Below are 26784 nucleotides of genomic sequence, written 5' to 3'. Positions count from 1 at the left end.
GGTCATCTTGAGAGAGAGAGGCATCATGGGACATGTAGTTTGTTAAGGAAGTGCTTTTTTTCCCTTCCCATCACAAACCTGTAGAGTTTGTAAAAAGCAAACCATTTCTGATTATGATTCATCTTAATTATTATTATTATTATTATTATTATTATTATTATTATTATTTAGGATGATTTTTTGTTGTTATTAATGGGAAATTGACTTAGAAATCCACATGAACACATTGGCTGTAGTATTCAAGTTTCCAGTCACACCTGCAGGGGTATCCCAACTCTGTACTTCATCCTACATGTCATTCTACTGTAAGAAATACACATATATGAGACGTATGTGCAAACTGAGCCAGGCGTAGTAGTAGCAACTGATCACATGAAAAGTATTTTAAGCCAGAGAAATCATACTCTGTGGATATTTTTGGTTCCCCTGTCTGACATAATCAATTTGAGTGAGTGACAGATGACAAACCCACAGCGCAAAATGCTGGAGAAATATAAACGACTATAAGAAAATGTAGGAGGGCTGCATTGCAAATAAATGAGCAAATATTAGCTATCCTGTACAATACATGTCATATACCTTAAAAGTTTAAATGATTTACACACATATCTCAATAAGATCCCTTTCCATTAGCAACAGTGACCTTTACGAGCTGTACATCTGTCTGATTGTTATGTGTGCCATTGACATTTGTAGTAGATGTTATTTTCAGCTGCCTCTCCTTTACTTTATCTGGATCTTCTCAAACTGGTAAGGACGCCCACATGTGAGTGGAGCAAATGCTGAGCTATTTTAACTTCAAGAGCCAACCACCAAACCCGCCTGAGAATGTTCACAGACATACTGTGCACCCTCAAACTTACACACACACACACATCTGATCTGACCATAACAGATGCCTCACGTCTTGCTGAGTGTAAACTGACTAAGTCTCTGTCTACCTCTAGTGGCAAAAGTCTGAAAGAACGGAAAGATTCCACTCATCATGATCATTTGGTCCAAAGGTTCCCTGCTTTATTATGTTTTAACTTTTCTTAATGTGAAATAAAACTAATTTAATCATTTACAATCAAGGTGTCAGATTTATTTTATGGAGTGATAAGTGATGAGTATATACGACTGGATTAAATGTTTTTTGATTGTTAACTAAACAATGTTGCTTGCTCTGGTTGAAAGCTCCAGAACAAGTGATAATAAGTGGACCTTGAGTCGAGAGTGAGTTTTGTCTGCGGTTTCCAAAGTCAAGAATGAACTGTGTCAAGCTCAACCTAACAGTGCTCAAAATAATGTAATGTTTGAACATGTACACTTGTGAGATATGGACAAAAGCTCCAGACAAAGCCAGTAAGTGAACCTTGACTAGAGACTGTTTTGTTAGCTGTTGTTTCCAAAGTGAACTCTTGAGCTCTGTAGATTTGGAAAATCCAGAGACTCTCAAACTGAATCATTAAAAACAAGGCTTTGTGTTCTTGCTTGTCCATTATGATTTTTTCCACACCTACAGTAAACACCACAGCCACTGTTTTTGCATTCAAATTATCTCCTGGTCAGCTGCAGGCCTACTGTCCATTGTTCCAAAATACTCCACGGTGGTCAGCCAGCACTGCAGCACTCACGTGTCTTCCATGTGTAAGTGATGATTAATAATTTACCACAGTCTCCATAGATCCAGTGAGCTAGTGGTCTGCTGCAGGCCACTTCCTCTCCCAAGGACAATGGGGCCATTTCCTGCGGGTTGCGAAGGCAGAGGGCTGGAGAGAGAGAGAGAGAGAGAGAGAGCAAAACAGGCCAGTATTGTAAAGCAGGGACATCATATTGGCGTGTCCTGCCCTTGAAATGAAAGACAGGTTCGGCTGTGAGATTCATGGTCTGTTTGTTGGGAGGTTGCGGGGCAAGACTGGAGCCAAGTCAGCCAGACACCATCTTTTTGACCCCTGCCTACAGGATATCCAGAAAACATCTTTGGAAATGTGTCTGTCTTTTGTGACTGTATCTTGAAGTGATATGTTGCAGACAGATAGAGAGTGAGAAAGCATAAAAATAACTTTGTATCACAGGCAGTGTGTAACTTACATCCTCCATTTTTTTTTAAAAAAAGGAGACTGTTACATGGATATTAACAAGTCCACACCAGCACAAGGTGAGTATCAGCACTGAAACCCAAAAGACAGGTGGCTTTGACAGCATGAACCGTGGCCCTGCATGAATCCCACTCTTTTAATTCCTGGCTAATAATCAAAATAAAGAGGCTGCTGTGTGTTCAAAACAATGGCACCATTCATGTCACTACAGCCCCTGCGTCCACTATCCAGGGATATCTGAGAAAGCCCAAACAAGTCAAAGACGTGGGAAAAATACAAGACGAAATAGCAGTTTTGACAGTAAAAAGTTGACCATGTACACAAGCATATCCAGGATATGATGGCACTGTCCCTTTCAATGAATAGTCTCATGAACACCAAGCCCCTCAAGCAACACATGAAAACCCAAGAGTGTCAATCGGGCCCGAAGCTATTTTTAAAAAGAGGGTTGTCAGTCCGGACACTCACTCTGACAAATATAATGGCCTATATAACCAGCATGCCTTGTCCCCCTCCGTCCCTGTCTCTTTTAGTCTAGGAGGCACAGATGATGACTGTCACAATGGCCACAAAGGAGAGAGCCATGACAATTTACCCCGAGGCAGGACATAGTATATAGCTTGACCTATCTGAGGCTGTCATCCAGCCTGAGTGTTTCACACAAGCAGCCAGACCAGTTTCCATGCACACATTGTTGCCGCTTCAGACATCACTGGTAGTCTCTAAAGAGGGGATAGATTTATTCATTTCTTTTTTTCTTTTGACATGTCTAAAATGAGTAATATTTTTTAATGACTCTGATGTTATGAAATTTTTGTTTTTCCCTTTTCTGTGCAGGGAGGAGCACCGATTTTATCACAGTGTTGTTGATTGTAAATACCTGCCCAGATGGTAGAGGAAGTGATCAGTGGTGTGTTTTCACAAAATGCTTTATAACTCTAACAAAGGCAGTTGCAATGAAGTTATAGAGCTGAAACCATTAGTTGATTAATCCATAAATTGTTTAACAGAAAATGAATTAGCAACAATTCTGATAATCAATTTATTGGATTCTAGCATCTCAAATGCTAATATTTTTTATACGTCTTCTGTATTTGTAAACCGGTTTTGGACTGTTGTGTAACAAAAACAGCATTTTAAATTTCACTTTAACAATCTCACTAATGTATCTGTGTTTTTTCTGCTTTCACAATCAAGTTCCACAGAAGAAGCCGTGAATCATGCCTCATAATAACTAGGTAGAAACATGCAACACAGATCTATATCTCTAAAAATGCCTCCCTCTTGCTCTCTCTCTCCTCACTTCCTCCCTTCCTTCCCACCGACACCGACTTAATGCTCCATAGAAATCAGTCGTCATAAAAAATAAACATGATAAACTCGTGACACAAACAGACAAAACGATACATTATATCTGTATCGCTGAGTGATTAGTCCCTCTGACACTCTATCAGTTCCCGTCTGCAGTGACTCACTCTGTTCGTCTGGTTTCGTGCTGTGATCAAGGTGTGGTCGCTCGTCATACCTACAGGTGCATGAAATGGTTGTCAGCGTCACTGCAGTCTTTTTGAAAACGAGAAACAAAACGAATGAAAACACGAGCGTTAATGTAATATCCATAGCTATAGTTAAAGTACTCAAAAGTTATTATTACACACTACACTTTAATATACTGTAATGTTCCTAAAGGTCTACATTTTGTTGTCAATGTTTGTCAAATGTCCGTAGTGAGCTGTACTTTGCTCTCATGTTGTTGAACTAGATTGTGGTAACAGAGTGACATAGATAGTTAGTTAGTTAGATAGATAGATAGATAGATAGATAGATAGATAGATAGATAGATAGATAGATAGATAGATAGATAGATAGATAGATAGAGAGATAGATAGATACTTTATTTATCTTCGTGAGGAATTTCCAGTTTCACGGCAGCAGAGGCTTGTCAAGGAATAGAAATGGGAATAATAAATAAGGAATACAATAAATAAACATAAAAAATACTAATAAATATGTCTGATATATGTGCAGTGGTATCTATCAGTATAATAAGCAGTATAAATGGTTCTGGTATGACAATTAAAAAGTGTAAACAATATAGCTGTATGTTAACATAGCCTACATAAGTAGTTCAAGCTTGATATTATGGGCATCTCTTTTATTTATGTAGCCTAGTTTACTGTAATGTGGCAGCTAGATGAATTGTTGCATGGTGCATAAAACAATTTGATATGTTTGTGACGACTACTATTAAATGAACAAATATATTTCCACACCCAATATCACAAGATAAACCTAGTTTAGCATTGTCCTTCACACTTCTGTTGTAACCCCTTTAAAATACAGGCTATAACATTAAATCAAGCGATGTTTGCTGAAGGGAATTTAACGAATCAAACTTGGATTTTGCTGTTTATTTTTTAATGATTACGGTTTGGTTCGCTCCAGCGCCTCTCCCAGTGTGAACAGAGAGTGTGCGGAGCTGTGGCAGGGTGGGGTCGGGGTGAGCAGGCGGGGTCTGGGCTGAGGTGACGCTTCTTTTACTCATTTTTGTTCAGAGGACTGTCGGCCAGCAGCAGCAGCAGCAGCGGCGGCGGTGGAGAGAGAGAAAGTGGATTGAAGTAGGAGAGAAATACAGACAAGTGTCCCGTCCGAAGAAAACAACATTGTCCTGGAATAATCTTAAAACGCTTTTCCGTGTGTTTCGACAGGTAAGATTCACTGAGGGCACATTTACTTCCCCCCGACAGTTTTCAAACTGCTGCGTCTTTTGTCTGTGACGTGTTGTTTTTCATTCTTCTCGCGCACAGTAGTTTATATCCTTCTTTCTATATAAACGTGTATGTTTGTGTGGGGTAATGTTGTGTTACATTTTTCATCTTTTGCTCTACCTGGTTTCAAATTCAGCCTCGTATTGGGAATTCATTTCCGCATGCCACAAACTGGCCACCGCTGTCTGCTGTTTAAAGCAGCGCGAGCTCTCCAGCCACCAAAAGTTTGCTGTCGTACATGAAACTCATATTTTGGCTGTTTTCTGCTGAATCATAACGATGTTTGGCCCAAGTATCGATCATTCAACTTGACGTCACTTGTCAATAGTGTCCCACAATGTCATTAGTGGTGTCCCGAGTGTGTGTGTGTGCGCGCGCGTGCACATACGGTGTGTGTCCGCGTGCGAGAGGGGCAGGTGAAGAGAAATGGGTTATTATTGACAAAAATGTACGAATGTAAGGAATATTTTTATTTTAAAAAAGAAAGAAAAGAGTTTACAGTCATAAAGTGAGAGTATGAGGTAATTTTATGGACACATAAGATGCTGACAAGACAATAACAAAGCATTTATTGCTACAGCTAACTTATAAATATAAACTGAATCAATTAATCGATTATTCAGTAAACAAACATGAATCTTCCGCTATTTTGATGATTGATTAATCGTCATTTTTTAATTAAAAGTGGTTCAGACCTTTTGAAATGTAAATATTTGCTGGTTTTTTTTCTGTAACGCTATGCCATACTTAGGTTTTTGACTGTTGGTTGAACAAAACAAGCAATTTTTAAACGTTACCTCAGCCTCTAGGAAACTGAATTTTTCACAGTTTTCTGGCCAATTGACCAATAATTAAAAGTTGCATGCCTAAATTGAAATAGCAACAGCAGCAACAACACCAACAGTAAATAACAGAATGAGCTAATACACATGGAGGAGTTAGGTCTTGTTCACACACATCTGTAATATATGAGCGTGAGTCATGAATCATATGCCTAAAATGTGTTGGTGTTGTTAGAGCTCACATCCCCTCCCCATGTCTCCAGGTGTTGCCAAATCTTCCATGATGTCATTACGTTTGCAGATGCTCCTGACTTGACAGGACAGCAGTTTTCCAATCCTGCTTAGTGACTGACTGCAGGAGCACACATTTTCTTTCATTTGATTTCATGAGTAAATCCACTGAAATCAGCATCTAGTTGAAATGACTTTTATCTTATCCGCTTTATCTTATGCGATTAAGTCATTTGCAGTGTCCTCCGCAGCCAACTTTAATATCTGTCAAAGTCAAATTTGACATGGGTCGCCTTGGAATTAGAGGCTAAACAGACATTCTTCTAAACTGAGCCTCTTTTGTGGTGCGTTACCTGGATCATTAAGCACTGAATCGCATTCACTATTGTCCTCTTGTCTGAATTATTTGCAAGTTAAACCTTCACAAAACAAGTTTGTGGCATCCAACTGGTTTCGAGACCAATGCGTCCAGCTGAGGTTGTTGAATTTGTGTCTGGTTGAATAGGACAGGGTGCCAATACTCTCTGCCAGTTTGGCCTCCACCGAGCTTGCCGTAGGCCTGTGTCATCAAGTAGTGCAGCAACAGACAGCACCCTGGTTGGAAAGCTGTTCCTGTCTGCCCTCGGGGAAGAGGGTGGTGGACGGCGGGAGCGGGGGGGGGGGGTTGGCGGTTGGGGTGGGTGTGGGGGGGAGGTGACTTACTGTAGATTTTGCAGCTACAGCTGTGGTGGCACGGTGATAATCTCCCCCCTCCTGCTTAATTCCCTGATACTGTCCTACATTAGCAGAGCAAGAGGCCAGGAGATCCTTCAGTTTATAAATAGGTCTACACTTTGCAAAGGGGATTACTGTATGGCATATATCCGAACCTCTTTGTTTCGTTTGGAAGGATTTCTTTTTCTGTGGATTCACTGTCTTGCTTCACCTCTGTCCCTGTCCAGTGGTGCCTGACTGAGTACTTTCCAGGGGTTCAGTTACAGCCACTCAGCGCACACGTCGTGTGACCTGCGCTGTGTTTGCATATCACCCTGTCTATGTGTTTTACTGTTCCCATGGAGAAGGAACGCAGAGAGATAAAGTTTCTGGTCAGGCTCGACAGGGGTCTTTGTGGTTGAAGTCAAAGAGTAGGTGGTGTGACAGCATCAAAATAATCTCCATGGGGAAAATCTTCATTAGACAATATTGTCGTGGATCCCGTGTCTGAAATTAACTGTTTGACTCACCTGCCAAGGGGACTGGTATATGAAAAAATCCACTGGCCAAGCATATTTTTTACTGGCCAAAATAATAAATTGCCTCTTTGTGTCACATATACTTACTCCTTGTAAATGTTGCCACATAATAGCTATTTAATCAGCGGTAGCTAGCAAAGTGACAGTTTAGCGGAGAGCTGCGATGCTGAGTAGCTGATGTCTCATACGGTAAACAGTGCCGCAAAACCGGGAGCATTCCTACAGTTTCACGGCACTGTTTGGTGCATATGTCTACAGTGTATAGGGAACAAACGAGTAAATTCCTCTGAGCCATCATGCCAGATATTTTATTACATGACTATTTTGGTACAAACATTTACCCGCCAGTGTGGCAGATAGCCTTCTGAGATTTACTTGTTAACTGAAAATCTACCCGCATTTGGCGCTTGGTGGGTGTTAATTTCAGACCCTGTGTGGATCCAAAGCAGATTCGAGATATTCAACCCTGCAGCTTCTCAGACACCAAGTGCTCCATTCGTCATAATTATTTACAACCAGAGAATACCACAGAAATAAGTCGTTATCCGTATGTGACTTAGAATGGATGACTTCAGCTTTAAACTATAAAAGTAAACCAGACAGGTGCAACTAAACACCAGATTTCCAGTGAAGAGGTTAATTCAATCCAGCCAAAGAATTTAGTGCCTCTTTATTTGGGGTAATAAAATAATTGGCAGCATTGTCTAAAAACATTTATTCACGCAAAAAATGTCTGCTGTCTCTAAAAAAAAAAAAAAAAATCAGAAGCTTCCAGCAGAGCTCACAGTGGTATAATGCTGAGCAAGTAAAGCTGGCATTGCCCAGCTGAACCCTACCCATGACAGTCGCTGACATGAATTATTTACTTTCAATGGTTCTCCTGCTTGGATCAAACAGGGGCAAGAAAATGTCCCTTACTTAAAATGTCAAAGGCCTAATGGCTGTTTTTCTCCCCACCACTCGCACTTTAAAGCTGTTATAACGTCTGCCAGGATGGTCATTTCAAGTCAACTCCTATCAAAGCTCTGTCCAAAAACACCCACGCATCAGTCTAACAGCATGCTGGAAATAGCAGAATCCTACTGTTTTCATCATGAATACATTACCATTGATGATTTTTTCATTACGGACTGTGAATCCAAGCAGGGAGGGAGTGAACTAGATTCCTGCACTGACTCAAAAGACAAAGTTTTCACAGTTGGATGATTTGGCTTCTCAGCATAGTGACTCTGATGAGTCCTGTGGTGTCTGTTTTTTCTCTTCCTCCTCCTCCTCCTCCTCCTCCTCCCCCCCGTCCCTTAATTACACTTCTATGAGAGATTGAGGAAAGTGAGGACAGTAAGGGTGTGGTTGAAACGGAAAGAAAATCACCAGGGAAACTTGACTTGTTAGATATGCAACATAAAGAGCACCAACATCTCAAATGGAAGTTAATTTTGCATATCGTCACCGTTGAGTGAAAATCTGATAAGTCAGTTTTTTTGTTGTTTCACTGCTTATGAAGGATTTAATTCTCTTATGGGTTGAGAAAGTTATGCAACCATTGGTTCTGTGAATACTTTACAGAACAGTAGATAAATGCATGGGTATTTTGAACAACTAAAGCTGAAAGTCACACTTCCTTTTTCAATTCTTCTTTGGTTCTCAGGTTTTTGTCTGACAATACCAGTGTATGACGCAAATGACCTGACTGTTGATTTGTCAGTATAAGAGGCTGATTTTTTTTTAATAATGTGAGCTTTCAATCTTCAAATATTTGACTTTTCTGCCACTTGTTTCTTTTATTTTGGTTCTGGTTTGCATAGAGAAGAACAAACTTGAGCTTGTTCCAGAGGAACGTTGTATTCTTCAGGACTTTTGCCCTGCTCTCCCAAGCACCCTCCTCCCACTCCTGTGTGCCTCTAATCTCCCTGAAAAATTAATCATCTGTCACACTGCTTCAGCGCTCAGCCGCACACCGATGCGTAGCAGCGGCAGTTCAAGCTAAAACTACTTGTCAGGCCTTAAACAGGGCTTTGAATGCAGTGCTGGCCACCAAACTTGGCCCATGAACACACAGAGCCATCTTGATGTGCTTGAGCCTTTTTGGTTGCATCCAGTGGGGACACTTGAGACCCGGTTTCCTTTTCACTGTGACAGCAGTCAATGGGACAATGCTGCTACTCTTTTCCTCTCTGCCCCAAACAAAGTAACACAGAAGCTCTCTGTGCTGTATCAGAGACTTAGTTCATCCTCTTCCTTCCTTCTATCAACCAAACAACATGAAGGGAGGTCTAAACACAAAATCATTGCCTCGAAAAAAACACCTTCTTCACCTCAAAACTGAGCATCACAAGTTCAAATAATGACTTAATTTTGAAAAATACTGTAAAATGTGGTCATTTGATTTCCACATCTTTGTGATTCATTGTTTCCTGATATGAAAGTTAATCTTTGGACATACATGTTCCCTCCCACAATGTCTGATATGTGATGGACCGTCTTGTGAACTTTGTTGCTGTACGGGCCTCACAAATGAGGGTTTATTGCCACACAGGCTTTATCCCTTTTTTACTCATTCCCTCCTTCTTTATCAGCTTCATGTAATCTGATCCTGCTCCGCGCTCAGGCACCTCCTCCGAGACAGCTCACATTTCCTTTGATTCACAGTGAGATCCCACAGGGAGTAAACAACTACATACCAGTTTACAGCCACCACACTGCATCCATTGGCCTAATTCAACTCATTAAAGGAGCAGCAGTGAATTAACTGACAGATCTAGGGCCATTATCCATTCTGCTGCTTATTTTATTCATTGCCATGCTGACTGTGGTTGACTGTGTTGTCGGGCATGTTTCCAGATGAGTCAAGGAAGAAGGGGAGCATGCTGTGCTGTATCTGCCACATTTAAACAAATTCAGTTTGTGTGTTGCACAAGTGCACACCAGCAGTATCTCATTGTTTGTTCTTCTGTTGGCTCTTGGCATGGCGACGTTGCTATGGTCTGGATTTTATCAACTGCTTGTTACAGTCAATTGATAAATGCTCTCTCTCAAAGAGTGAGCGCTTTTACAAAATGTGGACGACAAGCTGTGCTCTTCTTGAAGTCAGGCCATGACATGATTGATGCTAGAGTAGTTTGTCACCATAGTTTTTTGCGTCTACAGTACTGTGTGTAAGAAGAGTTGTGAAAGTACAGCTTCTTCTTATAAACTTCCCTTCTCTGACCAGACGGCCCAGCAGTGTTGGTGAATCAGATAATGTTGACCACCACTTCCTGTCACCCACCACAATAAATCCATTAGCTGTGCACCACTTCACATCCTGCCATATTGATTTATAAGAACAGTTAGCCCCCGCTGCCTCCATTACAGTGCCATAACAGCCGTTGTTGGATGAGCGGGGAATAAGGGACATGTGGTTTTGGGACCTGAAAGGTTAGGGGGGTGGGAAGGGTGTTAAGCTGTATCCCATTGGGACAGATGAACCCTGACTCTGTGGAGAAAGGATGCAGGGAGGACAATGTTAAGTGCAGCCTGTTTGCTCTGGGGGCTCAGCTGGCTGCACTGGCCATTTACTGTGTCAGGAGGATTGGACTGTATGAGAGCAGGGTGTTGTGTTAAAGTCATCTGGGAAGCAGTTTATAGTAAGAGGAGTGTCTGCTGCATGTATGTGACTTGTGTCTGTGTGTGTGCTCGTTTTTTTAATCCTCATTGGGACTGTTGCTGGTATAAACACTGACCTTATTGGGATCAGTAGTTCTCATGGGGACCAAAGCCTGGTCCTAATGCGGCAAAACGTCATTTCTGAGGTCCTATTTAAGGTTAGGGGTAATGTATGAATTGGTTATGGTTAGGGTTAGGCTGTACAAAATTATCCTAACAAGGATAGCTGTGCAAACGTGTGTGTGTGTGTGTGTCTGTGTTTGTGTGTGTGTGAAGCCGGCCTATATGTCAAATAGTTGATCTGTTTCGGTGCAGATGGTGCAGGAAGCTTTACAGATGTGTGGTAACATAATCTGCTTTATTTGCATGTCAGCCTAAACACGACATTAGCAAGCCTGTTAGAAATCACAGACCGCCAGATGAGGTCAAGTTTCTATAAAGCTGTAATGTTCCCATGATCATGGGAATGTGCAGTTTATTATAAACAAATGAAAAATTCTTGCTGTGTGTGTGTGTAATGTGTGTTTAAGTCAGTTAAAGGAATAGCATGACATTGTGTGGAATAATTACTCTCTCTCTTGCCAAGAGTTAGATAAGAAGATTAATACCATTTTCATGTCTATATGATGAATAAAAAGGTACAGCCAGGAGATGTTAGCTTAGCTTTGCTTTGTGTGAAAATAACCGGTTGTAGTTTTAGGGGGGAGTATGTCATCTTAACACTAACGTTATTTGAATGGATTAAACAAACGAGATATGTGTTAATTAGTGGGCTTTAGAGGTGCTGGTAGGTGGATTTTGTCTTCAAACACACAGCAGGCTAGCTGTTTCCTCTTGTTTCCAGTCTTTGTGCTAAGCAAGGCTAGCTAACTGCTGGCTCCAGCTACATATTTACAGTACAAGGTAAACTATTCCTTTAAACTTGAAAAGCCTAATCTTCTCAAGCAGGCCTGTAAAAGCCTAGCAGAGCAGACTGCAAAGGCCTGGTGACATGTTATTTACACCCGTGCCTGCCAAACAGGCATGAGAGTAAATAACAAATCACTGCAAACATGTTAGGAGCCACTCTGGAATATGACCAGAGTTCATTTCCAACCCCCTGGGCCTCTTCCCTGACCTGATTCATTCCTGCTGTGACAGAAAGAAGAGCTTAGGCCAGCAAAGTCAAAATCAGTCCTGCTGGATTGTTTGTTCATAACTATACTCAGTTTGTAGCTGTACAACTTATTAATCATTGTCAGGGTTGTTCCTGCATAGAGAATTTCAAGGTGGCCAACTCTCAGCTGCCTCCGTCAAAAATCAGGGTCCCCACGGATCCTTAAGGTCTTAAAATATAACTTTTTGTAATTCAATGTACAAAGATGTCTTAAAATGTCTTCATTTTTAAGAGGGGAGGCTCTGAATTTTGTTATGTACAAAAACAATGAGGATAAATATTGTAAGGTTCCTAATAACGGGACAAGACCACAAAAAATAAAAACAACAGAGTCCAACAGCTTACATTAACACATAAATGCACATTCATAGAAGCACGACGTGAACTTTGTGAAGCTTCCCTATTCAGCAAAATGCTGGTATTTTTTTTTTAAGTTTCAGCTGTCATGCTTTCAGATATTTCTGCTTACTCGTAAGATTAAATTGACTGGAAAGTCCTCCTTCTTCTGAATAAAACGAGTTATAGCACTCCATGGTTTTATAGAAATGTGATTGACTAAACAGATGTTCTAATCATAAATGATTATGATTCCATGGCGCTACACAAGGGAAAATCACATTGAACTGTTTAGAAATGCTCTTGGAATTATCCTTTCACTGTGTAGTCTATAAGTTATTCTATGTAGATTTTAAGGGGGAAAAACAGAAGTAGGCCTGTGTAAAGAGGGTTGTAACTCATTCACCCTTTCACTGTTCTAGCAGCCATGTTCATATTCAGCCACATCTGTCTTATGTTATTCATCATACCATTTAATGTAATGTCATAGTGAGAACAACAGCTGTATTACCCCCAGACCCAACAGATGTTGTTTTGGCTATGGTTAGGCTTTTATACTTTCAAGGGCAAGGCCTACATTGGCATTATCTTTTCAAATTAGCTGAACATCTTTTGGTGATAGTTTCAAATTCACCATCACCCCTATTTGCTGTTTCATTCAAAAGTTTGATTGTGGAGTTCATTAAGCCTAAATGCAGCAGTAGTGGTAGCTATATCACTTGGAGGTTATGTAGCCTAATTGAAATTGTGCTCCTTGAAATGTTTAGGCAGAGAGAAATTGACAAACATAGGTATCAGTGACCAACTATCGGTGTTCGAAGATATTTTTCTTATATACACACACATACATACATACAGACATATATACTGTGTACACAGCCTAAACAATTGGTTTAGGACTACAACAACTGGGCCAGAAGAAGGCACGCACACACACACAAAGGGTTTTTAAAACTATGAGGTACCACTTCCACCTAATTTTGGGCCAGGAAAACCCCTGATTATTAGGAGGATTTCCTGTGAAGAATTAAAATGTTGGGTCTACAGTTTAGCCCCACTAGCCATTAGGTGTAATCAGCCTCACCCGTTTAACTTATACACCCACACTGCAGCCACACCCTTGTTGAGAGCCTGTCACTGCTGGGGAGACACTCCCTGTCCGACATGCCTGTAGGGGGGGTTAATGGTGAATCTGATCTCATGATCGAGAAGAGAGTTACTCATCCATTGTTACAGTAGCCATATCCTCTGAGTAAATCAGTGAGATAAGTCGAGAAGAGTTGAGTTTTTTAGAAGTGTGAAAAAAAATGTGCACCGTTGTGAACAAGATTTATGCTTAGACACAGGACAGATTGAATATACTATGTGAGTGTGGAATGTCACACCAGCGCTTCAGCATGGATGCTGAACAGTATCATCTGTGCTTTTCTGCTGCAACTCGTTCACTGGCAGCTTTCACTTATACGCATTCCTGGTTTTACTGTGCAGGGGTGTTTTTTTTTTTTTTTTTTTTTTTTTAAGAAAGAAGAAGAAGCCCCTTAAGCCATCTTTTACAGCTGTTGCCTAACAAGATAGTGGGAAGGGATGGGTGTGAGCTGCGTGTTTTCCTGAGTAAAAAGTGTGGCTTCCATGTTACTGCGTGTTTGTGTGACTGGATGGTGGTGATGAGAATGAGTAAGGAGCAAGGTACAGTGAGAGTGAAAGGATGCATCACTCATTAACTGGAAGGGAGCAAAGTCCAGTTAGAAGTACAGAACACAACCAATGGCTTTTCGTCATCGCTGAATGGGGGAGGGAACAACTGATAAGTCTTGCTATTCAGTTATGACTGAGAGACACATTATATGAGTAAATATCCACATTTTACTATTGGTATGATAAGCTAAACAAACATTTTTGCTTGGATTTAGCTTTTACTTTTGCTATATAATGATTTTTTTAGCTTTTCTTTGCTTGAACTAGTCATGAGAATCATGGTAGAGGGAGAAAAAAAAAGAAATTCTGAGGAAACCCAAGAGAGAACAAAACTTATCAGTAAACAAGCAAGCCTTGCTTCAGACATCAGATGGGTCAGCAGATAAAACCCCCACAGTACAGTGCCTGAGCGGAGTTTCGGTTACCTAGGTGATATGCAGGGCGTGTCGCAGCATTGCAACAGTTGGCTGAACCCGCTGCCTCGCCCAGGAAAACAAAGACTACACAAACACTGTCCCTGATTTACAGAGAACAGGAAAGTTCTGTCACTGTGGACATGCAGTACATGATGTAGATCTGCCCCAAAAAAAAGTCATATGGGTTTCTATTTTATATCAATTATATGTTTGCCTTCAGAAAAAAATGTTTTTGTGGACAAAAAACTTAAAGCTGACAGTCTGATTTCTGTCAGTTTATTCCGCTTTCCAAACTGATCAATGGATAGATAGCGGTAGTTGCTTACCATCATGATGGACAAGCATTCATACTTGCGTTAAACAGCGGCCACGCCTTTGTAAGTAAGAAAGGTAGGAATACACAGTGATTGTAAGCATAGTTTCTGTCCGTGCCCTGATGAGTCAGGGCATTATCAGTAAAGTAGCATGTAGCTGCAAGTACAAACAGTCCTCTGGGGCCTGGCCCTGCAGGATCCCATGCCAGACTGACAACAGCTTGAAACTCACTACTCCCTGTGAAGGTGAGAGTGAGATACACGGACATGTTGGGACCTTTCAAGAACATTAGGTTCAGGTGAACCTATTTTGAATGCACGCATATCAACAGTAAATAACGCATGCAGGCCCAGAAAAAACCTATGTGGGGAGTCGCTTTGTCCGTCAAAGTGAGAGAAAACTGAGGAGAGACTAATGAGGAACATGCAGTATTCTGGTATGTGCACACTATTGTCAGTTTCGGTATGATGCCTGGGGGAGAAAAATGGCCTTGGCCAGTTAAGGGGACTGAAACATCCGTATGCAAAGCCACGGGGCAAAGAGATGGAGTGGTGCTTTAATTAATACATCATGAACATCCACAGTGCCAGGCAGAGAGACCAAGCAGCTCATCTTTGTACAAAGTCCTTTCCTCCAAACCCATTGATCGATTTTGATTACTGACGTTTCAAGAAGTTTAATACAAGCAGAGGTGAAGGTGGTGATTTAAGTGTTTTATAGCCCATTTTGTGCTAAGACAGCAGTGTGATACCCTGAATTATTTTATTAGTAGTAAAGATGGAGATAAGCATAGTTGCTTATTACGTGCAATCACATTGTAAGTTAGCTGTTACAAAAAAGGAGAGAGGTTTCAAGGAGTGAAATATGTATCTTTTTTCTGTCTGTTGAAGCCTTTGTTTGTTGACCTTGCCATGTGTAGAGCCCCCCCTGGTACCTCCAGTACATCTGCAGTGCCTGCAGAAATCAGCACACGCACACTTACATTTACACATACACACACACACGCACACACACACAAAAAGCACAATGTACTGCAGCAATGTGCTCAGCAAAGAATCCTGTCAGTAACAGTCAAACATCTGAAAACACTAACGAGCACAGTGGATGCATTGTACTATCGGTTATATGTCACATGCAGTTACAGACAGCTATTATAAATGCAGATTTTTCTGTGATGAAGAGGATTTCTGTGGTGGATGGTATTCAGGCTGCAAATATGTGGAGACAGAAAACATTCAAGTTCAAACAGCAAGAGGTTATCTAAGGATAATCAATTTTTTTTATGTTTGGTCTTTATTTAAAGGATTCAATTTCAATAAAAGAAGGATCTTGTGTAAGTAAGTAAACCTGAGAGAGATTGCAACATCAAATTTTGTTACAGACAGAAACATTTTGTACAAATTAGATTTAATATTTGGCCTATAGTGAAGTAACATGCCTCTGCTTAATGTAAAGTCTGGGATTCACATTTCCAACTGTTTTTTTTTCACACAGAACACATTTAATGGTGAAGTAACAGATGCAGTAAGATGTCTTTGTGAGGACTGAATACCTGAGTAAATGCAGCAAGAATGATTTCATTAGGAAAACAAGATGATTCATAAAGAAAGGAAATCTGGAGAAAACTTGCACCAACAAGTTGCTTGTCAGTTATGCAACCTGGATCGTGTTTAAAAAAAAAAAAAAAAAAAAAAAAAAGAACTACACATTGTAAAAAGATGGCTCAGGATGTTGGATTACTGGAAAAGTGTATGAATGAGGCCCTGAAAGCAAGTAAGTGTTAAAAACAGTATGTCGTAGTATTTTAAATAAGACAAACAATAACTAAAGTAAAGTTGCAGGAATTTAGAGGTTGAGGCTTGTCTGTGACAAGTAGTTTGCTCACCGTCTGTACACACACACACACTCACTTGGAGCACACTGGACTCAAAACCTGACGAGCAGGTTCCTGATCGCCATGCGTCAGCAGTAGGTTGCTCACACGGCTATATGGGTGGAGGCCTGGGGTGAAAGGTCACTCAGGCTAGCTAGCATTCCTCACTTACAGCTGTCTCTCCGCCCACTTCGCCCTGCTCCCCCATGAGCTGCTGCTGCTGCTCTGTGTTGTCATTTTCAGGTCAGGGTGAACAGCCGGGTGGGAAAGGGAGGGGCGGGGTGTCATCTTGTGAGCTGTCACATAAAAACTGAATGACAATCTTGTGTAAGAGAGCGGAGATCTTGCTGGAATCTTTACTAATTCATGAAAAGATGCAGCTGTGTGGTGAAGTGCATTATCATCATTTGTAGCAAAAAGAAATGAAAATTCTGACTCGGACTTTTTTGCTTGTGTTTTAAGGTCTGCTCCATCGTTGTTTTGATAACGGGAGGCAAGGATGGCAATGCAAAGTAAGTGATACACAATTCAGCTCTTTTTATGTATTTTACTTTCATTTTTTTTCCCTTCTTTCGTTTCTGCAGACTTAATCCACATAGATTCATTATATCACAAAAAACAGAGTAATGTGAATTTATGTTCATTTTTGATATAGCTTGTGCATTTTCATGTTGACTTTTGTAAATCTTCTCATCCTACACTACTTTAATGGTGACTGTTGAACATTTTGATCATGACCTTTCCTACTTCCAACTATTGTTCTCATGTATTTATGTTGAGGTCACTTCCTTTATACAGCTGATAACTAAAGGTTACTCCTGTGAAAGAGTTCCTTTATGAAACTTAGCAGTAAAAGATGCATCCACTGGGGAGAAAAAAGGGGTATTTGAATGAAAAATAATAAGGTATAATTATACTCAAAACCCTCACTCTTTGCCTATTAAACCTGTTAATAAATGACTTGTGTCCAACACCTCTGACATCCCACTCTTCCTCCCTTTGTGCTCAACAGTGGGTGAGCTTGACAGTGGCATGGTGAAGGTGGCAGAGTGGCAGCAGACGATGTATAGTGTAGACTCAGGCATCCAGTCTGGAGCCACCACAGTCAGAGATGACGACGGCGAGTACACCACCTCCAAGCAGTACACCGTGACCACCACTGTCACAAGTGAAGAGCCTGGTAAGATGACAAGCTAGGGTCAAAGCAGTCAATATGCATATTATAGCCTTTGCTTTAATGGCACGTTGCCTGTCTTAACATCATCATCATCTCACTTCTCGATAGACTTGGATTCTCAGTACACCATGACCAGAGCCCAGCGGGTGCGGGCTGCGATGTTCCCAGAGACGCTGGAGGAAGGCACGACCATCTTGTCTACTCAGACAGACCCGTCCCAGATGACCAACGTCCAGCGGCTGGCTGAGCCCTCCCAGATGCTCAAGACAGCCATCATCCATCTGATCAACTACCAAGACGACGCTGAGCTGGCCACGCGTGCCGTGCCCGAGCTCACCAAACTGCTCAACGATGAAGATCAGGTGATGAATGCAGAGTCATGCCCGTATACAAAATCTGAAATTAGCACAGTATTTTTTGTAAAATTTGCCTTAGCTGGATGCACCAATAAGGGTTTTAGTTAGGTGAGAAGATCAAATCCATTCTCATGTCTGTAGGATAAATATGAAGGCAGCCAGCAGCTGCTTAGCTTAGCTTAGCTTAGCATAAATACTGGAAACAGGGGTAAACGACTCACCTAGCCTAGCTAGCCTGTCTCTGTCCAAAAGTAACAAAATCCTCCTACTAGCTCCTTTAAAACTGACAAATTAACACACTTTATCTCATTTGCTACTGTAATGTGCCGGACTGTTTCTTGGCCAGGAACTTCACAGTGACAACCAGACTCAAGGGTGGTATCAATCTTCTCATCTAAATGTTGGCAAGGAAGCGAATAAGCGGATTTCCAAAAACGTCAAGCTATTTCTTTAATCAACAACAATTTTTATCCAGCTGGATCCAGATGTCTTTCATCAAGCTGTCTGGATCCAGCTTCTCAAATTTTCTACTTTTAACAGTTTTACATCATTCCAACTTCATAATTTTGGGTTTTGAATGGTTGGTCACATAAGTTTGAAGCTGTCACCTTGAAAAGGAAAAAAGTGATAATCAAGACATTATTTTAAAATTAAAAAGCCCTACAGTACACGTATTTCACCCTTTTATAATAAAAGTACCAACATTACGGAGTCAATTTAATTCATATCTGCCAGTAAAAATTAACAGTTCTTTTCCATCTTCATCTCTCATCAGGTGGTGGTCAGCAAGGCAGCGCAGATTGTCAACCAGCTTACACGTAAGGAGGCATCTCGCCATGCACTGATGCAGTCCCCTCAGATGGTGGCCGCAGTGGTGCGAGCCATGCAGAACACAAGCGACATGGAGACAGCAAGAGCCACAGCCAGCATCCTCCACAACCTGTCCCACCAGAGAGAGGGCCTGCTCTCCATCTTCAAGTCTGGAGGCATCCCCGCTCTGGTCCGCATGCTCAGGTACTGCTGGACAAAGAGAAAGAGAGATCATAGAGTGATGAAGCTTGTCCAACTTCTTTCACTTGTCACAGTTTCATCCTAGTTGTTGATATATGTTGGAGAAATGTGCACAATTACCAGTGCAAACTTGAAACCTTCACTCTGGGTTACAGTATAGTTATGAAAGGAAACTTCCACCTTAAACACATTTTGCTGTTTCATGGTTTGTTCATATAATGTAATTCAAAATATACTCAATGAGCATATCCCAAGATAGAAACTTACAACAACTGGACATGCCATTATTTTTTGATACACACTTAACCCTCCTGTTTATCTCCCTCAGCTCTCCTATGGAGTCTGTGCTCTTCTATGCCATCACCACGCTCCACAACCTGCTGCTGCACCAGGAGGGAGCTAAGATGGCTGTTCGTCTCGCTGACGGCCTGCAGAGGATGGTCCCCCTGCTGAAGAAGAGCAACCCCAAGTTCCTGGCCATCACCACAGACTGTCTGCAGCTCCTGTCCTATGGCAATCAGGAGAGCAAGGTGTGTGTGTGTGTCTAATTGTCAGTTACTGAAGGTTTTGTGCCAGTGCACAGTCATACAACGGCTGATACACTTCATTGCAGCCAAGTATTGTAACTTGAGACTATTCACGTTGTCGTGCTTGTATGTGCATGTGTTGTTTTGGGTGTGGCATGTGAACAGAGTTACTCAGGTGCTGTCATAGTGAAGGTTTGGGTGCGGTTTTTTGTTGACTAGTAAAATAAATGAGGATTAACTGGTGTTACTCACGTCATGGCTTTGTTTCACTAAGGGCTTCTTCACAAAAAGATCCTGATTGTTTAAAAAATTAAAGTTGTGTTTTCACTTCATGTACCGACACATACTCACACTGTTCCTCTATTTTACAGCTCATCATTCTTGCCAACGGGGGTCCTGAGGGTCTCGTTCACATCATGAGAAACTACAGCTATGAGAAACTGCTGTGGACCACAAGCCGTGTGCTCAAAGTCCTCTCTGTATGCCCCAGCAACAAACCCGCCATTGTAGAGGCTGGTATGTAATAGATGTCTTTTTTTTGTGTGAGCACACACCTGTGTGTACAACCTAGTCATACAGGTGTGCCAGCTATTTGTTACCTGAGCCGAGGCTAATGGCATCTCGTCAACCGCAGTGCTACATGACAGCACATTTTATGAGATGTTGCTTAGAGCTGAGTGATTTAACTTCTCTGTTCTCTCCAGGTGGGATGCAGGCTCTGGGTAAACACCTCACAGGCTCCAGCCAACGTCTGATGCAGAACTGTCTGTGGACACTCAGGAACCTGTCTGATGCTGCCACTAAGCAGGTCTGTTTGCACATTTATATTCACTTCATGTTTTTTCCCTCTACCCTTTGTTGAAAATTTTTTTATTTCCTATAATTCAACACATAAAAAAACTCTCTGAAATCTCTTTTCTGTTTCCAGGAGGGCATGGACAGCCTGCTGCAGGTGTTGGTGGGCCTGCTTAGTTCAGATGACCTTAACATGCTCACCTGCGCCACTGGGATCCTGTCTAACCTCACATGCAACAATGCCCACAATAAAACTCTGGTCACCCAGAGCAACGGCGTTGAGGCACTGATCCACGCCATATTGCGTGCCGGTGAGAAAGAGGATGTGACCGAGCCAGCCGTTTGCGCTCTGCGCCACCTGACTTCTCGCCACCAGCAGGCTGAGTTGGCACAGAATGCTGTGAGGAGGCACTACGGCATCCCCGCCATCGTCAAGCTGCTCAACCAGCCCTACTACTGGCCCGTCATTAAGGTAGAGAGAGGGAGGGCAGGGAAAGATAAAAGCATTGTCTAGGTTGGGGGAAATAAGTGTGCTCTTGCTGAGATGGTTGTTTAAGAGTGGTGGTGGTGGAAAGGACTCAAGGCAGAAAGCTAAATGTGACTGAGAGCAGGTGCGGTTGGGAAACAGAAGTAAAAGGTTGATCCAAAGAGAAATATGGGGGGGGGGGGATAGGGAGGACTGGACAGATGGACAGAGGGGATGGCAGATCCGGCAGAAGGCCAGTATCTCATTCAGCCCGAAAGAGCATGAAATGCACATGACAGCATGAACATTATGTTTCACAAGAGCTCCCTTTTTAAAGAGGCAAAAAAATAACAGATCCATATTTTAAGACACAACAAAGTGTAATGGAGACAGAAGCTTGAAGTTGTTTTACCGCCTTGTGTTACTTGCTGAACAGTAACTGTGAACAGTATCATGACTGTGTCTTTGCCATTTTTTCCCTTCTGAAGGCTGTGGTTGGCCTGATCCGTAACCTGGCCCTGTGCCCCGAGAACCAGGCCCCTCTGAGGGATGCAGGAGCAATCCCCCGCCTGGTCAACCTGCTGCTCAAAGCCCACCAGGACGCCCAGAAACATGGCTCATCCGCCCAGCAGACATACCAGGTACATGACAGTCTTGTTTCACGGTTCTTGATGTTGACAGATTAACTGTGTGTGTCTGTTTTAAAGGGGGTTTGGAAATTAGTGGTCGTGAGTTTTTTCTGTATCCTTGATTCACATTTATTTATTTGATCTTTGTTCTCAGGATGGAGTGAGGATGGAGGAGATTGTGGAGGGCTGCACAGGAGCTCTGCACATCCTGGCCAGAGATCCCGTCAACAGAGCAGAGATCGCCAACCTGCAGACTATTCCTCTATTTGTTCAGGTAGCAGACCGAAGCTCTCACAGTCACTTGTCTGAATTATTAACTTTCTTTTGTTTGTTTCTTTGTTTTTTACTTATTTTACCTCCTTTCCTTCCCCAGCTTCTCTACTCACCAGTGGACAACGTGAAGCGTGTGGCGGCGGGTGTGCTGTGTGAGCTGGCTCTGGACAAACCGTCAGCTGAGATGATTGACAGCGAGGGAGCGTCGGCTCCACTGATGGAGCTGCTGCACTCCAACAACGAGGGCATAGGTATGACACTGAGATAATGCACTGCAATTCCTTAATGTAGCATTTAGTCATAGGTGGAAAGCATTAAAGTCAATTTACTCAAGTCATGTACTTACTGTGAATGTTGCTTTCAGGTACACGAGTACGTCCATTTTCTAAGACTGTATACTTTTACCGCACTACATTTCACGATGACATTGCTGCCCACATTTGAAGAATATAATACAATCATTCTACATATTACTTAACTACAGCCAATATGTTTGTATAAGAATTGAAAGATGGTGGTTATTTTTCCTCACCGCATTATTTTAAGATTAGTTTTTACCTAATTTTACTAGTCCCTGCTTAAATCATAAGGCTTACCTATGTGAAAGTATATTACATTTATATGTTGCATGTAGTACTATCATTATTTTTTTCCTCATTTTGTTATCTTTAAAACACAAAACTGTTCCTGCAGGATTTGATCTGTCCCTCTGTCAGTACACCTACACTATAACACATTGTTAATCAAGGGTGTGGAGATTTCTGTACATCGCTGAATGTGTCCTTTATTTCTTTCTCAGCTACTTACGCCGCAGCTGTGCTCTTCCGCATCTCGGAGGATAAGAACTCAGACTACAAGAAGCGAGTTTCTGTGGAGCTCACACACTCTCTGTTCAAACACGACCCCGCTGCCTGGGAGATGGTGAGTGTCTGGCGCCCTCCGCTGCAAGGACAAGACAACTGAACATTTAAAGTAGATTTTTAGACATTTCTGTATTACCTTCAACTCTCCGGGTTTACATCAAACTCATCTCAGCATTCTTAGATCATGCTGATAGCAGTGATAAAGTACATTCTGTGAAGCAATTTGTTTCTAAGTAATAGTTTTTTAATTATAAAATCATTCATGAAACTTAAATGAAAATCAGCAAGCTTTCTATATTAAAGTACTGACTTTATTTTGACCTTTGGCCTCTTGTGACCTCTTTGCAGGCCCACAACAGTGTCCCCATGGATGGACCCTATCCAGATGGTGAGTAACTGTAGCTGAAATGTGCACATGCAGCACATTCCTCAGCACTGGGCCACCACAGGGAGCAAACCACAGCATTAATGTGCTGTAATCTGCTAGCAGGTTGTCTCCCCATTTGGTAGCAAAAGGAATTAGCTTTTCTAGTAAAAAGACTACATGGGTACTTACTAACCAGCTGACTTATCAAGTGGCTCAGGTCTTCCTACCTTGATTTTTTTGTATCTCATGTCTCCTTCAAATCAGCCACAAACTTCTGTTTTTTTGGTTGTTGTTGGTTTTTCCTGCAACCTAGTTATTTTCAGTTGCATGTCTTCTGTTCTGCATCATATCTGTCCTCTTGTACCAGTATGATCCAAATGGATATAATGGAATACTTAAATTCAGAGCATGACTCTTGTCTCATTCACTTCAGTCTTTGCCTTTTCTTGATGTTTTATGCTTTAATTTTTCTTTGTGCATCACTCTTTCACTATGCCTAATAAGAGTTCAGGTTCTCTCTTCATAATTTTCTTTCCTGGAGTTTCCTGTGTGCATCTTTCTCTTAATCTTTTCCTTCTTTTGACTTTTCTCCTTTTATGGCCTTGGTATTTGTCTTCTACTCAGAGTAGAGAGACTCTAAAGCCCCTTTCACACATGCAGTCTATCCCCGAAATGTTCAGGAACATTTTCTGCATGGGGTCATGTGTCAATGGGAGCAGGGACTGATATTCAGGGAGATTTGTACTGCCCATTTCCCACCTCAAGACCTCGTAACATTTCAGGGAAAATGCCAGTACAACTGTTTTGTGAATGAAAGCAATAACGTTGCCAGGACAAGCACGTAAAGGGGTACGTCCATCTGACAAGAGACATTTTCAAGTGGAACACGCAAACCAATCACAAGACCCCTTTGATGAATGTATTTGATTCTGTGACTTGTTTACGGTTGCCTTCAAGTATATCCAGCTGTCGTGAAGATACTGTGTTCGTGCTGCAGCTGCGGCTTGATATACTTGGACATCTTCCGCCACGTACACGTACATCCGGCCTTGCCCCATCTTCTTCTTCTGTTGAGTTTTATGGCGATTGGCACACATACAAGTGTTGCATGCCACCAACTGCTGGACTGTCCCTTGCCCTATCTATTCCGGCGTTGCCATGGCATGTGTGAAAAGGTGCAAGACAGAAATGTTCCTGAATGTAGCTGCTTGTGTGAATAGTGACAATCATTAGCAGTGCCTGAAAGGTCATCCCAGTAATTTACTGTGAAACAGGCTTAAGGAGAAAAGGATCAGCTTCTCCTTTCTCTATAATCACAGAGTTACTTAACTGTTCAGAAAATGTGGAAAATGTTGAATGATTCCTTCTAATTGGAAAAAAACAAATGTTGTCTTGCAGAGCTGGATGCTGGTTTCCAAGGCTACGGAGGATATCCAGCTGATATAGACGGCATGGAAGGAAATATTATGCATGATGAATACGCAGCCAGCATGGCCTATGACAGACCACCGTTCACCGAGCATTATTAAAGGTCAGTACATGCAAATGTTACCTCAACTGATAAGGATATGTTGGTTATCCTTTAAAGCTCCTGAAAACTTGTTTTTTCAGTCTTCTGCTAATTGTAACGCTAACTATTCATGACTAAATAAGAAACTACATAACCACATAACTGTCATCACATTTTGATCCAAATTTTTTTTTTGATTTTTTTTTTTTTTAACTCAAAACTTTATTCAAAAAGTAAGTGTACATAGCAGGTCAGTTACAGAAGTACACAATACCGATAATATATTAAACAATATAATATAGATTTTTTTTTTAAAACTTACAGATAAAAATGAAAAGCAAATATGTTTCTATAATATTATAAGTACCTATTGTCTTTCTTGTTATTTTTAACAGTGAGATAAATAAGAAATTAGCAGAAAATGTTGGAAGCCATAGCTCACAGCAAGAAGCTGGTTGAGAATATTGTTTTTCAGGGCCTTTAAAGTTTGTTGATTCTTTTCTACAAGATAATAACTTTTAAATAACCAGTGTGAGAAAAACCTGTGCTTGAGAGGCAGATTGAAAGTTGGCGATGCTGCAGAAATGTTGTGAAATTTTTGTGAAGGTTCTGTGGATTTTTTTTTTCTCATCATGTCTTTTTTCCTCTTCTTACAGACCCAGGAGAGAGAGAGTAGTGGAAAAAGGAGGCAGGGGAGCTGGAATGGGATGTAATGGGACAAAGAAGAAGAGAATATAGTCGTCAGTAGAGATTATTCCATCTGCTCTCAGCCTGTTGTAATATATGCAATTATCACCGAGTACAGGACTCATAATCTTAACAGGGCTCATCTTTGTTCTATAGCATAAATTTGCTGATTATAAGTTTGACAGTGACGATGCTCGTAGGTTCTCGTTGAAGAATCTTCTAAGAGTGTGTGTGCGCATGTGAGTATGTATGTGTGTGTGTGTGTGTGTGTGTGTGTGTGTTTATGCTTTTGGGTGGGTAATCTATGCCAAAGAGATTTTATTTTGTGATGATGATCATGTAGCTTCCTTTTTGTTTTTTAAAAAAAAAAAGAAAAAAAAGGAGAGTAATAGTTGAAAACACTGCCAGAGGTGGCTCAACGTGCACGGTGCACTGCTCACCGCTGTTTCTTTCTTAACGCCTTTGTAACAGACACTGCTGTCTTTGCTGTAGTTTTGACACTATATATACTGTCAACTTTCTCCCGCTGTGACCCGAGAGTCAGTCAAGAGTTAGTTAACACAGGCCCGCTTTTCTTGTGACTAATTCATTTGGAGCGAACAAACGAGGAGGTCTTTGACAGACTTGTGAGAGAGCGGTGTAGGGCTGCCCCCCCTTCTTAATTAATCAGCTGACTTGTGGATCATTTGGAGTGTACGTGATCAAGATCGTCGTTTGTTTTTCTTTTGTTTTCAATTGTTTCTCATCTTTTATAAGTTATTTAATGGGAACTGCTCACATATTTGGCATTAACATCATATTAACAAAGATTTTGGATTATAAACTGAAAGAAGAGCTTGTATGTGTCTGTAATCATTTACAATAATGTGGGTAAAAAGCAGATTTACAGTTCAGTTCAGCATCTAATACTTGTTGAGGTCATATATTTGGGGGCAGCCTTACAGCTGGAGCAAACTACTGACAGGGAAATTTGTCTTTCTACTTAATAAGAGTTTTTACTGAAATTTTGTTTTAATAAAAATAAAGGATATATTAAACGTATTATGTTGTCTGTGTTTATTGAGTTAAAAATCAAAACTGCATTTTGATATGTTTGATGTTTGAGATATTTCCCTTAATGAGGACATACTGTTCATCATGTTCATCTGTTACCATCCAGCATAATTTATCATTCATCAGTTTCATTCTGTAAAGTCTTAATGATGTGTGATGGTATCTATGCAATATTTTTCCTTAGATTTACCTTTAGAAAAAAATCTGCATTTTATCTGTTGAAATTCTTCTCTAAGCAGTAGTTTGGGGTTTTGAGTGGTTTGTGGTTTGACAGCCTCTATACACAGACCAAAGGCTTCATGCTAGTGTTGGGCGGAACAGGTCATTTAACATTCACGAAAACTGTATTTCTGAGAAAATATTACTGGCTCATACTGTACATCCCATAGATGTGATGCAGTCAAGTTCACATTTTAATTTAGTCTGTCTGTGAAGCAGCTGGAACATGTTCACACTAAACCACAGAAAACAAAAGCCTGTGGCATTTTTAGTTTTTATTATATATTACACCTCATTTCATGCTAGATAAACCTATAACTC

At 41.2% G+C, this 26784-nt stretch overlaps 1 protein-coding gene across 1 annotated transcript; it reads left to right on the top strand.

Moving 5' to 3' along the window:
• The first annotated feature begins 4624 nt into the window (after positions 1–4624).
• Positions 4625–26232, top strand: LOC122979007 (junction plakoglobin-like). Its single transcript, XM_044346152.1, has 16 exons — positions 4625–4789; positions 16993–17042; positions 17543–17710; positions 17816–18069; positions 18839–19077; positions 19403–19604; positions 19973–20117; positions 20306–20409; positions 20530–20868; positions 21351–21503; positions 21646–21765; positions 21865–22015; positions 22564–22685; positions 22976–23015; positions 24393–24525; positions 25161–26232. Exons 2-15 carry the CDS (start codon positions 17030–17032, stop codon positions 24521–24523), a joined length of 2181 nt encoding a protein of 726 aa, XP_044202087.1. The 5' UTR covers positions 4625–4789; positions 16993–17029; the 3' UTR covers positions 24524–24525; positions 25161–26232.
• Positions 26233–26784: the final 552 nt, after the last annotated feature.

Source organism: Thunnus albacares, chromosome 3 (genome assembly GCF_914725855.1).
Source record: "Thunnus albacares chromosome 3, fThuAlb1.1, whole genome shotgun sequence".
In the NCBI taxonomy this organism is placed as follows: Eukaryota; Metazoa; Chordata; class Actinopteri; order Scombriformes; family Scombridae; genus Thunnus; species Thunnus albacares.
Note: the sequence above shows the minus strand (reverse complement) of the source record. Positions and strands in the feature narration are given on the sequence as shown.